A 16,430-nucleotide genomic window follows, 5' to 3' on the forward strand; every position below is an offset into this window, starting at 1 on the left:
GTGAGCTGGGGCAGGGGACCCTTATTGCTACTTGTGGCCATGTCTCTTTTAAATCTCTTGTCTATGTACTTAGTCCTGCCTTTTCAGATTGTCCAGAACGAGAGGAAACTCGTCTTCACTACCATATCTCTTTCCTGTTTTTTTTTTAAAACATCAGAAATTTATTAGTTGCTCAAAACATTACATTGATCTTGTCATATCATATATCATACATTTGATTCAAATGGGGTATGAATTCTTATTATTCCCATGTGTACAGATTGCAGGATCACATTGATTATACAGCCACGTTTATACATACTGCCATACTAGTGTCTGTTGTATTCTGCTGCCCTTCCTATCCCCTTCCTATCCCCCCTCCCCTCCCCTCCCCTCCCCTCTCTCTACCCCATCTACATAACTCATTTCTCTCTCTCTTTTTTTTTCCCCTTCCCCTCACATCCTCTTATATGTATTTTTGTATAACAATGCAGGTCTCCTTCTATCTTCCGTGCAATTCCCCTTCTCTCCCATTCCCTCCCACCTCTCCTCCCTGTTTGATGGTAATCTTCTTTCCTGTTTACTGCAAAGAGGCTGGAAGCAGGTATAGACCAAATCTGGCATCCCCAGTCCCATGGAGAGTTCAGAACACAATCACTTCTAAAGCCAAAACAAATTCTCTGTGCAGAAAAAGCACAAACAAGATCCTCCATCTACAGACTGCACACTCCTTATGAAGGTTTGTCACACATAGGTCTGTTAAGATTTTCCTTGTTGCAAAGAGCAAGAACTCTTTCAAGAAAGTTTAAGCAAAATGGTATAAAAATCTTCAGCCTCTTTTAATCTAAATTCTGTGATTATTTTATTAGAGCTTTAATAATTAACAATTTTTAAAAGTCACTCTTACTAGGGGATATGAAAAAATACAAAAAGGAAAAGAATCCAAGAATTGTAAAACTGAAAAATTGCAATACAAAGATTAATACACTTTAAAATAGGGATCTAAAAAAAACTTTATGAGAAAGATTCCTGATACTTAAAAACCAACAACCAAAGAGTCACGAAACATCTTGCATAGTAATTTGTGTTTTCCAAGTATACTTCAGGTCAAAAAAGAGACATTACCCTCAAGGGGCAGGAAATATTTCTTCCATTATTAACAGCATCTGGGCTGGAAGTGAACTTGATCACTTAAGATTGTGGCGCCATCTTCAGTTCCTCAGAATAGTATACAACTTAAAACCCTTTAAGTCCCAAGTTTCCAATTCTGCAAATATTTCAACAAAATTGACACAAGGTGCATTAAAATAGGTTGCAAATCATAATCTAGAGTTTATATATTCTTTATTATCATTAAGAGCAAAAATAGATATTGTCCTATAAATAGGACACTGGAACAATATATAGAATCAGATAATTTGAAATACAGTTTGTTCCTCCAAATAAAATGACAACGTAGTTCTAGAAAATACTTTCCTGAGAGCATTTATTACATATCAGTTATGTATGAAACATTTTGTTCAGTTGAACAGTTAGAAGTAACTTTTGCAGCAAAGTTCATGCCATTTTCTCAGTGAATTTAAAGATGTTTCAAATGCCCTAATCATTCATCCCTTACTTTCTCAAATGAATACATGTCTAAATATATAATCACTATTCAAAAACTACCAAGTGGTATATTTGTTGCTCAATTTGAAATTTTATAGGCATTCCCTATTTGGGATGATGGAACAAAATGGATTAACCAGAAAATTCATAGACTGGATTATAAAACAGTCTAAAGGAGTCATAAATTAATGCCAAAATACCATACCTATAAATAGTTTAGAATGAGGAACATGAGTGAAGGGGTGGTTGGAGTATTGAACCAGACAATCTTTTCCAGGTTTCTGCAACTCTACTTGCAACGGTCACTTCAGCCCACAGCTGAAGGAGCCACTCCAGATGCTGCTACTTGAAGTGTGGCCTGAGACAGTTGTTTCAGTACCATTTGACAGCTAGTTAGAAATGGACATCAAGGGCCCCACCCAGACCTACTGAATCTGAATCTGCACTTTCCAGATGATTTGTATATACACCAACCACCTTGATTTCCTTCACAAAGGTGGTGGGGGAAGTGGGATGGAGAAGTGAGACAGACATGCCATCAATGGACAGAAATTGCATAGATTTAACAAGATGTCATTTATTAAATTTTATCAGCCAATTGTTAATCCATGCCCAAAAGAGAGTCCTGATCATATTGCAAATGTCACACATTTCCCAGAGGCAATACTTTGAGCACCGCTGCCTTAATAAACACCTTTCTATAGATCACAAATTTTCCTGCTTGATTCCTGTGATCATTGGGTCCTGCCTTTAAAACTGTTTGCTTCTTAGGTCTCAAGAGAGCTCTCCACTGGTGGATTCCCATTGCACCCTCACTAATTGCTTGCTACACTCTTACAACTCTTTAATCTTTTTTAAAAAATTTAATTTGTTATATATAACAGAATGCATTACAATTCATATTACTCATATAAAGCACATTTTTTCATATCTCTGGTTGTACACAAAGTAGAGTCAAATCCTTCATGTCTTCATACATTTACTGAGGGTAATGATGACCATCCCATTCCACCGTCTTTCTTACCCCTATTCCCCCTCCCTTCCCCTTCCTCCCCTTTGTCCTATCTAGTACAATTCTTAACCTCATACAGCAGTCATTCACCTGTTGGAGTCCCATTTCTGGATTGTGATTTCCTTGCCAAGAATCATGCTTATGTATTTGAATTCACTCATTGATTCACTTATTCTAATATTAATATCTACTATGTGCCAGACATTATGGATTTTATTAAAATATAATAGCTATACCCTCAGCTCTTATGGAGCTTACATATTTTAGAGCAAAATGTCATATAAGTCATTATAATAGCAGATAATGTTATGATAGAGAAAGCAGAGTGTTTGAAGTAATTTGCATCTAACTTGGACTTGAAAGAGTTTTCTAAAATCTCAGCTGAAGGACACAGTTCACCAGGAAAAGTAGGGAAAGAGAGTGAAGTGTTCCAAGAAGGGAAGGTGCTTGTGCATCAAGCAGCACCTTGGGCATAGACAGTACAGAAGAGTGTGTTGGATGAAGTTTGGACATTTTGTTGCCTCAGGCATTCCAAAGTCAGTCATTTAGCAAAATGAGTTTGGATTAAAAAAAAGAATGGGGCCAATTAATGTTTCAAAAAATATTTTTAAAGTACTGGCTATAACTTATTTTTTTTTAATTTAGGATGACTGTCTGTTTTTAAAATTGAACCATAATAATCAGATCACTGAGCTCTTCCATTCAAGAACTTCCAAAAGGAGTTTCACCTGCACCAACAGGAAGCTCTAAGAAATTAAACATCCTGAGTCAGCTCTAAATAATAACTGTGAAAGTGACAGTCTAAAGAACACCCCAGAATTGAGGCCCTTTATTTATTTTAGTTTTCTTAAATATATTAAACTGTTTAATGCGAATAACCAATCTTTTATATAAAAAGAACACAGGGACTTCAGAATCTTTTGTGAGCTTCTGGTTATAAATGAAACACGTTTCTCCTTTCCTTCCCAACACTCCACAATAAGGGTATTAAGCAAATACAAAAGGTTTAATTCCTTAGGGACAAAATGGGAGATGTTACTCCACACCTTACATGTGCACAGGAATAAAAGGGAGGAAAATTAACTTGCCGCCAAGGAGCTCCTCAGAGCCTCAGGCACCAGGACTTGCCAGATGGGGCAGCGAGCATTCTTGGAAGGCAGGGAAGAGACACTAAGGTAGGAAGGGTCAAACGAAGGATGAGAAATAGTAGTAGTGGTAATCATAATCATCATGTGCAAAGAAGAATCAATATACTGAAACTTCTCAACAGTAGATTGGACATGAAAAATAAAAATATAAGAGGACAATAAAAATATTTAAGGAGAAATCATCTTCAGATTAGATTTATCCCAGCTGCACTTTCCACATATACAACAGACTATGGATATTTTCAAATGTACAAGCTTTTTCCTTCCCCTGCCCTCTTTTCCAGGAAGTTGCTGCAAGACATGGTCAACTGAGGAACCTAGAGATCCAGGGAGCAAGCTCAGAGTAGGGCTGACACTTCAGCATGCAGCACCACCAGCCTAAAGTCCAGGACAGAGGGCTGGAAGAACATCTCCAGAGGGCAACACAACAGTGAGGCAATAGATGGCACAACTGGAGACGATAGAGAATTACTGTTATAATTACTGCAGAAAAGGCAAGGTTTAAGAAAATGAAAATCAGACTTAGAGGGAAAAAAGTAGAAAAGGAATGTTGTTCTCTTCTTGGTGCTACAGAACAATACTACATATTCTTCAGAAAGTAAATTGATTGTTAAATTATTTAACTGTCTAATTAGTGAGAACTTCTGCATTCTATTGGCTGCAAAAATAGTCTATAAGTGGGTCAGAGAGGCCCCATATATACTTCTTCACAGTGGGCTAGCACCATCATCCCAAAGCTTGCTGGTGCCAAACTCAAATTCTGACATCTCCAACAGACAGAGCCACCAGCTCTGGAAGGTACTCTTAGGAGGGATTTCCTCTCTCATGCAACAACCCTGTGCTTGGACAGCAGCCAAGGTAGAGGGGACTCGCACCTCTAGGTGAATGTCCCACTCCTCATGATCTCATCTTCTGTCTGCCTCTCGCGTACCTGAACTTACCAAAAGAAGTTACCAAAGTCTGCAGGTTCAAGGGGAGGTAACAAAGATCTTCACCACGGAGAATATCAACCACACGGTAGAGTATGTGAGCTGGGCATAGTGGCACATGTAATCCCAGTGGCTCAGGTGGCCAAGACAGGAGGATCACAAGTTCTAGGCCACCCTCAGTAATTTATCAAGGTACTAAGAAACTTAGTAAGACCCTGTCTCAAAATAAAAATATGATGGGCTGGGGATGTGCTCAGTAGTAAAGTACCCTTGGGTTCAATCCCCAGGACCAAGGGGGGAAGAGGGGAAGAAAGAGGAAGAGGTGGAGGAGGAGGAGGAAACAATCTGTTCCAAAGACCAATATAAAAAAAATTAACTGCATTTTTATATTACAGCAACAATTAGAAAATGAGATGTTAAACAGATCCCACGGATACTGAAATCAACAAACCTCAAATGTTTAGAAATAAAGCAAATTAAAGACACAAAACTACAAAATATTCCAGAAGTCTTAAATAAATGAAAGGACCTATCCTGTTCAGGGTTGGATGAATTCTGCATTTGCTGGGTATGTATGTCTGTTCAGTCAGGTAGGTTATGTTTATTTATGTATAGGGGCTTAGTTTTGGTTCAGTTATTCTGTCAGCTACCACAAGGCATTACTCTTCCCCCAAAACAGTGGATTTATGTATTTTCCTTAATCCTATCAGTTTTATGTGTTTTGAGCCTACATTAAGTACATACAAATTGAGAATTGTTACTAATTACTGTTTGATCCTACTGTCATTAAAAAATCTTTATTTCTACAAATGCTCATTGTCTTACAATCAGTCTACTTTGATACAACATTTAAATACTAAAAAAGGACTCATACTCAGAATATATACAAAACCTCTGAATCAATAGGACATTCTAGAAAGAGGGCCCAAAGACTAAACAGGCACTTCAAAGAAGATGATATCTAGACAGCTAACAAACATGAAATGAGTTCAATTTCAATAGTCATTGGGAAAATACAAAATGAATCCACAATGATTAACCTGGTGACTAAAGACACATAAGTCTAAACAAAACACTGACAATATCAAGGAATTAGCAAGGGCTGGGAAAACTGGAGTTCTTCTACACTTCTCATGGAGTATAAAAGAACAACTTGAGCAGTATACTACAAAGATGAGCATATTCCATTTCAAAAATGATCCATGTGCCCAGACATTTAAAATGTTTACAAAGACTGTTCTTAATAGCTCCAAACCAAAAATGGTAATGGCTGAATGAAAAGTAAGGGCCTATTCATGTGTTTAAATACTATACAGCAATAAACAAAGGAACTACTGTCACAATGGCTCAGTCTCGCAACACTGAAAGAACAAAATCATAAGTGAAAGGCTATCTAATATACATCAAATACAAAACCAGGCAAAACTAGTTTATGTGATAGAAGTTGGGGGCTAAGAATTGGAAAGACATAAAGGGAGCTGGAGGGGTGGTTATTTATACCTTACCTTCTCAAAAAGTACATTTTCTTAAGAATTCACTGAGCTCAAATTTATGAATTTTTTGGCATATGTACTGCAATAAAATGTTTACAAACTTTTAAAATGATTTAATTCAAAAGGGAGAATGTAGAAGAAACATGGGTGGTAAGAAATGTTTAAAATTAATAAATCAATCAATAGCTACGGGCATACTGTTAAAAAAAAAATTAAGAATTACCCCCAATTAAGAATTAAAAATAGTTGCTCTTAGTGGGTATAAGTAACTGCTTCTCAGGTTTTTAGTACTAGATTTCTTTTAAAAGTGACAAGCTAAAAAAAATAAAATAAAAAATAAAAGTGACAAGCTCATGATAAAAAAAAAGAACATTTTGATCCTTCACAAAGGAAAAATTACTAATGTAGGTTTTTTAAAAGTAAACGGCTTCAAAAAATCAACAATGCTAAAGTCTATCTGACAGAAGAAAATACACTCTGCTTTTAGGCACAAACTATGGTTTTAAATACCAAATTTCAAAGTTAAAAAATTACATGTGGAAATGACGGTTGCTATAAGATTGTCACAGTTGTGTAAGGCAAATGTTAATCTCTAGAAGAGAGGGAAAGAGACAAACCTTGGACATATTTTATCAATGTATAGCAAACCACCATGGTTATTTACATACATATTTTCTCACTATATAAAAAGTAGAGGGCCAGGCATGGTGGTGCATGGCTGTAATCCCAGCCTCTCAGGAGGCTGAGGCAGGAGGATCAGGAGTCCAAAGCTAGCCTCAGCAACTTAGTGAAGTCCTGAGCAACTCAGTGAGACCCTGTCTCTAAATAAAAAGGGCTGAGGATGTGGCTCATGGTTAAGTGCCACTGGGTTCAATCCCCAGTACCAAAAAAAAAAAAAAAAAAAAAAAGGTAGAAGTGTTAGCATACAAAGTGACATACTTAGTTTGCAGAATGCTTTTCATGGACTAAAGTTCTTATTTTTTATTCTTTAGATTAAATTGCTATTTCTCAATGTAGTGTGTAGAAGATGGTCCTAGGAATTATGTAGAGAAAGATGTTACACTGTGCAATCATGTTTTGGAAACAATGGTTTTCTTCATCTTAGACCTTCAGAGAACCTCATCATGTTAATGTACACTGATTCTCCAGAAGGCTCTTCCTCTATACCTTGAATGATGAGGCACTATATTTGTTAAATTGAAAAAAGAAGACCCCCCTCCCTTTTGATGGCAAGAATCCATCACAGAAGGAATCAGGAGACATCCAGGAGGACACTTCCATTAGCAGATTCAAGGCAGCCCAGAAATCTGAAAATCTGCACTTTCTGGGTCTTAAAATCTTTCCTAGGGCGCCAAGGTCTCCTAGGTATTTAGTAGCAGTACACTGAAAATTTTATTAGGATTTTCTAAAAAAGAAACGAATGCACATACAAACCAAATTCAACAAAACTGTAAAAAGAGACATGTGCTTGAAGGTACTTTCTGAATGTTAATTTATTTGTTTTTTTCAAGTCAAGACTACATGAACTATGCATGAACCACCAGTATTTAGATACCAGAATAAAAAAAAAATAAACAAACAATAACAACAACAACAACAACAAAAAAAAAAACAAGCAAAGGTTGTATAGGGTATCTGATTTTTTTTTTTTAATCTGAACAGAAAATAAGTATACAAGTTTGCTAAAGAGAAGTGGTAAAAACTGAATGTTATGTATTATGTAATCAGTACATCAAGTTTACTTCGGTAGTCAGTGATTTTAGTTAATTTTGCAAAAAATAAAATCAGTTGCAGAAACAAGATTATAAAATGCCCCTTTCCAAACCCACATTGATAAAACTGATTCATGTCTAGCTTATTATACTCAGATTCAGTTCTCCTTGTGCAAATAATACATGTAATCATTAATGTTGGTTTGGTGGACTGAAATTCATTTAGGATAGTTTTAATATAATAACCCAAATGTGAAAAAGTTATTCAAGATTCAGAGATAAACCAGTACCTAGGAAACATAATTCACCCATGTGCGTGATAATTTTTAACATATTCTTCAAAATAAAATCACGGTCAGAGACTGTGATGGCCCTGCATACTCAGTGCATTGTTTCACGTGGTGCATTCCTATGGCTCACCTGGAGTCTAAGGCCATATGACCATCACGCTTCCAAAGAGTAGGCTCCTAACACACAAATCTGTCCAATTTTCTTCAAGATCTAAACTGCTTATAAGACCTTGAGCTTGACACGTAAGAACTTTGCATTTTAATATCCCAAACATTGGGAAGACTAGGTGTGACATGTAGTAACCATCCCTTCTAGGCAAGACTATACATACACTTTCATTACATCACCACAAAGAACCCTCAAAACAACTCAATCCTGCAGATTGAGAAGGGCACATTTATTATTTAGCTTAAGAAAGTCCAAATGGCTCTCTTGGGGTCAAATGCACCCCAAGGCATATATAAGGAATGAGTATAATTGGCAGCAAAAGAAATCTGCCACTGTGTGATAAATGCCATTAAGCAAAGAGATGTCATACATTTTAAGAATATACTGTGATTCGTTTGGTTCCCATTACCATGGGGCACAAGAAAATGAAACTCAAGACTACTTCGTTTGAACTGGACAAGAGATGACCCCAGTTTTAAACAGGGCTCTTCACTGAAGGAAAAGACAGAGCCATAAAAGTCAGATTAGCTGACTTCAAATGGTTTACATCCCAGGATGAATCAGATTACACTGATTTAAGCCCAATTTAATTTAGGCAGGTTTTTAACCACAAGAATAAGGACATTCTTAGTACATATTAATAATTAAACCAACATATACACAATTAGCAATATCCTATGTAATATTAAATGTTTTAATATGTCCTCAATTACACTTTACCTAGTTAATTCGTTGTTTTGTTTTTTTTTTTTTTTAAAAAAAAAAACAAGCTCAACTTTATTTTACAATGCACTTTGTATTTCTAAGAGTATTCTGTAATTATTTGATTTCATTGAAGCAGGTACAGTTACTCCGGATTTCTCTAAGAGCCAAACTCAACTGTATCTTCTGTGATCTGTTTGAATTCATAATTGCCTCTGCCATCCATATGTAGGTAGTACTATGGGAAAGAAGGGAAAAATCAGTAACTAAGAAAATACATAGTGCTTTTCTTTATAAGAATAAAATATAGGCTTTCACATTCTTTTTAGGTAACCAAATCCACATGCATCCCGCAAATTAGAATGTTTCCATACTTCAAGCACCAAGGATCTGGAGCTACCAGTAGACTGACCTGTGCCACTCCCTGACTGCTCAGTAGGGCTGTCTTCTTTTTTTACCTGATTTCCTAGATCAGCTCAGAATAACTTTATGGGTCTTTTGCTTGCTTGGGTTTTTTTTTTTTTTTAATTTGCAAGAATCTCTAATGTTTTTCGCTTGTTGTTTTTACTTAAAAAGGGCTATATAATGTGTCTAAATAACCTACCCTGAAGACAGGACAGCAATTACAAAGCTTTGTTGTTACTTAGTAATTTTTTATTTACAGACTTCTTATTTATAAAAAGTTTTTCATTTTCCATTTTTTGCATTGCTATGTTTTAGTTATTCTGGCCTTTATATTCCAACTCTTTGTGTTTCCCTCTTCACATGATCACTGGCCTGATAGTTGTTTTGTTATTTGCTTATACCTTCAAAAGATGAGGAAAGGTAAAATATAAGATGTGTCCATGTCCTATGGCTATAATTTTGAAGAAAACACAAAGGCTTTGATATATTTTAAACTTTGATTTCTAGTTACTCAATTTCTCATTCAATTGTGGAAAATGGACAAATTATAATATTTCTTAAGAAAACAAAAACTAGAATCCATACAGCTATGTAGAAGTGCACTGCATTTTATTATTTCATATAGGTCACTTTATATTATCATCTCAACCTTTTCTTTTTGTGGTGCTGAGACCGACTCCAGAGCCTTGTGCATGCCAGGCAAGCAGTCTACCACCGGGCATGTGCCAGCCCTAAGCCATATGGTTCCTAAAGGTAAAAACAGTAATTTGCATCCCTCATGACACTCAGCCCTGAGCCTGGCAACAAATGGCACTTAATCAGGCAATATCCCTAGGACAGGATACCTTTACCATTGTTCCAATTTTTCTCCAATCTTCTTTCGATCAAAGTTTGTTCATTATTGAGGAATGAAAGCAAGAAATATTTAATTTCCTCCTAGTAGTCCTCTACTAAAAATGCTCTAAATTTTTTGCCATTTAATTTTTCTTAAGATTTTTCCCCATGTCAATATTGGATGATAAGAAAAACTTAACTATATTTGTGACAGTATTTTGCAAATATTACTGGTTTTAATATAAGAGAACCAGTGTCTGTCACATATAACTAAGACTGTTTATACACCTTGTAGCTTTCAAAACTGACAACTACAATAATGTCTAAGAAAGTCCTATTGTTTTTATAAAACTGAAATAAAACCACCTTTTTTCCTTAAGGTGCATATTATTTAGAGAATATATACCATAAAATCTAAAACTATATTCATTCCAACTCACATATTTAAATAAAGTAAGCTTTCACTGTCCCACCATACAATGAAAGAAATACAAACCTCATGGTGTTTCCAAAGAGATTTTCTGTGTGACACAGTGAAGAGCGTAATGCCAACCTAGTGAAACGAAAATGACTGAAGTTTATATTAACAAGTCAAAAACTAAACTAGTACACATATTTAAGCTTTTATAATAACTACCTTCCATGGCTATAGTAAAAATCAATGTCAATAAGAAAAATTTACAAGGATGCTAAATGTTTTTTGGTAATAGAAAGCAATGGTCATCAATCACTCAATAAAAACTAAACTGGCATTAAGTGCATTATATTGTTTTAGGCTGAAAACATATCTCCTAGCACATTTTCTATTTATCATGAAAATATGTGAAAAGATAATCTGACAATAATAAAAATAACAAAAGGTCAAAAATCAAGAAAAATTAAATCACCACAGCAATGTCTGTAGTCAACTTGCTTCTCAAATGCAGGGTAATAATCTCCTATCAAAACTCTTATTTTACAATGTGTCTTGGAATTCAGATTTTGGAAATCTATTATTTAACACCCCTCCTCAGGAAGGTTCTGAGGCAGAATTCTATAATTACACATGAATGTTTCTGTAGCAATATATATGAACACTGACATTAAGTGAAACGAGAGTTTAAGTATTTTTTGTTAGACCAGGTTTTATTACCTAATGAGCTATTACAAAACTAATGAGAAATGTTCTAGTTTTAAGAGCTTTCTGAATTTCAGACTGAAAATAAGGATTTATAGTTTTGCACTTCAAATTTTCAAGAAAACACTAATAGATACAACTGTAGCTGCTCTGAATCAGTGGTTTTCAACCAAGGAGTGATTTTTGTCCCTCCAGTGACATTTGACAATGTTGGAGACATATTTAGTTGTCACAACTGAGAGCACTACTGCCATCTAATGGGTAGAAGTCAGAGATACTGCTACACATGGCAATACACAGAAGAGCCCTGAGAATTATCCAGCCAACATGCCAACAGGGCTGAGGATGAGAAACTCTGCTCTATGTCACTGTTTCTCAAGAGACCTTTCAAAGCTGACAGATACATGTATATGGGTTTCAAGCATATGTCCCAAGATTTCTAACTTTTACTTTCATTTTGATAATTTTTAAAAATTAGTCTAAGTTTATTCTAGATCATTTCTACCATGAGAGTTCAGTGCCCAAATTTGTACTTACACTTCTGCTGGCACAAAGTGGTTTCACTTAAAACTTATAATATGCCACAAATCTGGGTGTCTTGTGAATAATGGTTATGAATTGCATGATAAAATAAGTTTATTAACAGTATTAAAATGTGTATTTCAAATGTATACTAATCTGATTTTTAAAATTTGTTTCAGATATTATATTTGTTCATGTTTCTACAATAACTGAATTAGATTTCTACTTAATGTAGGCATTCTTTACATGAGAATAACTTAAGCCAAAATATAATAGCAAAATTGAGCCTAAAAGATCTGAAAACTTCAGATTTTATCTTTCCATAATTAAGTTCCATATAAGTGGCTTACTCTCAGCAAAATGACACAAATTCTAAATTGTGCTTAAGTTTTGTCTAAATTCAATTGGTAAATTTGTATTGGTAATGTAGCTGTAAAAGAGCTCTAAGCTTAAGGAGATCACACCTCATTTTCTGTCTATTCATGGTTAAATGTTATAAATGTAAACAATCATTGAAGCTGCATATAAACTTTTTTTCTTTTAAATAGAATTTGTGTTTTATAGAATTCATACAATTTTATGTAGAGACAGTCTATAACTAGAACATAACAGGAACCACATGGTCAAAATTACTAGTGAAAAGTCTCCACATCATATGAACAAATACAGACTATATGGTTTTATATATAAGAGAATACCACAAATACCTCTAATACCTACAAAAACTGAAAAGGAATGTGAAGAACTGCATAAAAATTATGTTACTAAAACTGGTTCAAGAATAAAAAATAAAGCATTAGGGCTGGGGATGTGGCTCAAGCGGTAGCGCGCTCGCCTCGCATGCGTGCGGCCCGGGTTCGATCCCCAGCACCACATACCAACAAAGATGTTGTGTCCGCCGAGAACTAAAAAAGAAATATTAAAAATTCTCTCTCTCTCTCTCTCTCCTCTCTCACTCTCTCTTTAAAAAAAAAAATAAATAAAGCATTAAAGAAATGAAATCAGTAGTTAAAATCTTCCTAAAAAGAGGAATATATAGCAAATTCATTTTTTCATCATTACACTAATGCTTCTCAAACTTTCATGTGCATTTGAATCACCTGGGGATTTTGTTACTATGTAGTAACAAAATGAGATTCTTCATTTCTAACAAACACCTAAACAATGCTGATGTTGCTGATCTGTGACCACAGTTTGATTAATAGGAATTCATTATATATATATTTATCTTATATATTTATACACAAACACAAACACACACATATACACACGTATCAAGTATTTGTATGTCTGTGCGTATATGCATATATATATATATATATATGTGCGCAACATGACCTTTTTTATTTACTATAAACGCTCTTTTTTTAATATTTATTTTTTAGGTGTAGATGGACACAACACAATGCCTTTTATTTTATTTTTTTATGTGGTGCTGAGGATCGAACCCGGGTCCCGCCTATGCTAGGCAAGCATTCCACCGCTGAGCCACAATCCCAGCCCCTACTATAAACTCTTAAAGAACATGAATAAGATGTTAAAATATTCTTGTACCTCATTAATTTACAAAGAAACTATAAAACAGGAAATGTTATTCTTGTTCTCAAAAATCTAACAGATGATGGTAATTATTCACAAATGGCAGTGTAAACAAGACTCAGATCTATTCATTAGAAGTTTAGAAAAATATTTCCCAGGACAAAGAATAAAATGGATACATTAAAAACTGCCAAACGATTACTATTGATCTTTCCTGATAAAAACTAAATCATGTTCAGGTGAAGTTAACTGAACAATCTAAGAAATGATCAGTTTGTTAACTCTTAGTGTAAGTAATGAGGTAAAGGGGAAACAGATTCAAACATTTGTTTGAAATTCTTTAAGCAAGACATCATCTTTTGATAGCAATTCTGTTACTTATTAACTTGGATTCTTCTCTTTGGATACATATTTGGCTGGACATAGCAAATGGGAAGGGGACACAGACCCTCCAAGAACCTGTGACACTCACCTTCCGACAATGACTGTAAATGTAGCCTTCCACATCCACACTGACTGCACTTGTGCATTCATCCAAAATGGCAAACTGGGGTTTATGATAAAATAATCTTGCCATCTGAAGCACAAAAAAGGAAATAATTTGTGTAAACACATGCAAACCTAAAACTGATAAGGTAAATTTGTTTTAATTAAATATGCATTTTGGATTCCTATAAAGCAAGAAAATTATTCTAACTCAAAAATTCTACTTCCCAGAAATAGAAACAATACAAATAAAGCTAATTGTTTTTAGTGTCATCTTAAAGGAGGAAATATAGTACATGGGGAATAATTTATTGCTAAGAGTGAAATAAAGTTCATTAAGCAAACAAGATTAGAGGGCAGTATACCTTAACCAAATCTTAGAATTTAGACAGTAGTTGACTTAAGAGCAAAAAAAAAAAAATCTCTTTTTTAAACATTTGGTTGGTTGCTTAAATAATGATGCAAATTGCTATTTCCACTTTTTTTTTTTTTTTTTTTTTGGTACCAGGGAACTGAACTCAGGGGCACTTAACAACTGGGCCACATCCCCATCCTCAGCCCTTTATTTTGAGACAGGGTCTAAGTTGCTTAGGGCCTCACTAAATTGTTGAGGCTGGCTTTGAACTTGTGATCCTCCTGCCTCAGCCTCCCAAACCACTGGGATTATAAGCATATGCCACTGCATAGGCACCAACAGTTTTTAGTGTGCCCATTTTATGTCTCTGTTGTCAATACTGGGTATGTTCATTTTTTAAAGCCTTTGATAATTTTATAAATGAAAATTAACATCAGGACTGTAATACCCTATATTTCTTAGATTATCAGGAATACTGAACACTTTCTCACATTTATTTTATTTTATGAAAATTGTTAATGATGATCCTTTGTCCACAGATATTTCAATTTGTCATCTGACCCCAACAATGATTTCCATGTTGCAAAACCAATAAACACCTTCCTATCCCTACCCAATTTCTCTTCTCAGCAACACTGCCCAGATGACTACTCCCTTCTTTAGAAAGTGACAGTGAAACCAATGGGCATCCTCGTGCCTCCTAGGCTGTTTTCTCAAGTTTTCTTTCCAGAACTTTGTCTTCTACTTGACCTTTAAATGTGGGTACTCCTCAGGCTAATTCCTGATTTCCCTTCTCTTTTTCCTATGCTATAAACTTTCTGAGTGATCTCATCCAATCTTACAATTTCAAGTAGTATTCACATTCTGAAATCTCCCAATATATACCTTCCCCATACTTTTCTAATTTCCAGATTAATATATAAATTCCAATTTGACTTTTCACTTAGATATCTCAAAGGACTCTAATCTTTTAAAGTTTAAAACTCGAATGCATTTTCTAGATTTATCCCTCTAAAATTCACTCCTCCCCTCATCTTTAACATTTCAGAAAATGGCACTAACAAAAAGTCACTCAAGCTAGAGAGCAGAAGTCTTGATCCTTTCCTTCTCCTCTTCCTCCCACCTATGCCTTGAACACCTATAGTCTAGTCCAGTGAGTTCTGCAGAGTTTAAGGTTCACTGTTGCTCATCTCCAGAGTCTGTCCTTGGTGTGGAACACATGCATCTCCTGCCTGGATGACCACAAAGAATCTCCTACTTCTTTTCCCCTCTCTAATCCATTCTCTTTAAAATTAGAGAGAATCTGTCAGAAATGTAAATCAGAACTTCACTCTGGCTTAAAAGCCTTCAAAAACTTCCCATTTAACTCTGAGTAAAATTCAAACTCCTCATGAGGCCTCCAAAGGCCCTACACAATCTTACTCCTGCCCATGATCTAACCTCAACATTCTAGCCATATTGTCTCTTCCCAACTGCTAGGAATAAGGTCTCTGAGGTCTTATAGGTTTAGCACATGTCATTTTCCCCCTATGTCTCAAATGCCTGCTCCTTACAACTTTCAAATTTCTGCCTAATGTTACTTTCTCAGACAAACCAACCCTAATCCCTGCATTTCAATCCAAGTGGGTCCCTTTGTATGTGGTGAATAGGAAGTTTGTCTTTGTCTACTCACCTAAGATTGGCAATCATTTTACTCCTCTCTAAGACTAAGATTCACTATAGTAGAGTCTATGATTTAACCACTACTATATACCCAACATTTACATAGGGACAACATTCAAATATCTGAAAAATGAATGACTAAAGCAAATAAACAGCTTTCTTGGGGTTTGTATTTGTATGAGGCGAGGACGAGGAAGCATCAAGTACACATTATCAAGAAGTTCAACTCTGCAGAAAATGAAATGTACTGACCACAGGGAACCTTAGTCAAGACAAAGATTGATTTTTAGATTAAAAGAGAGAGAGAAAGAGAGACCTAAGAATGTCTTTCTGAAAGAAAGAGATTAAATTTAAATGGAGGCTGGAAGGGTACAAAACTGAAGGCAAGGGGTGTGATCAAGTCAGAACAGAAGGCCCATAAAATCAGATGAAGACATTTATCCTTTCCCAAGATGGATGGCATATCTG

The 16,430-nt window shown here is 35.2% G+C and overlaps 1 protein-coding gene across 3 annotated transcripts in view; it reads right to left on the bottom strand.

The window, feature by feature from the left end:
* Positions 1-7,650: 7,650 nt before the first annotated feature.
* ABCD3 (ATP binding cassette subfamily D member 3) overlaps positions 7,651-16,430 on the bottom strand; it is a 94,573-nt gene continuing 85,793 nt past the window's right edge. For all 3 annotated transcript variants that reach the window (XM_081305044.1, XM_081305045.1, XM_081305043.1), the window contains exons 21-23: positions 13,932-14,036; positions 10,778-10,834; positions 7,651-9,280 (exon numbers count right to left, since the gene is read on the bottom strand). In XM_081305044.1, the coding sequence (XP_081161170.1) occupies positions 9,203-9,280; positions 10,778-10,834; positions 13,932-14,036 (240 nt within the window). In that variant the 3' untranslated portion in view covers positions 7,651-9,202. The remainder of the gene's footprint in view (positions 9,281-10,777; positions 10,835-13,931; positions 14,037-16,430) is intronic.

The sequence above is a fragment of the Spermophilus citellus genome (assembly GCF_964194105.1).
Source record: "Spermophilus citellus genome assembly, chromosome: 9".
NCBI classification, from domain to species: domain Eukaryota; kingdom Metazoa; phylum Chordata; class Mammalia; order Rodentia; family Sciuridae; genus Spermophilus; species Spermophilus citellus.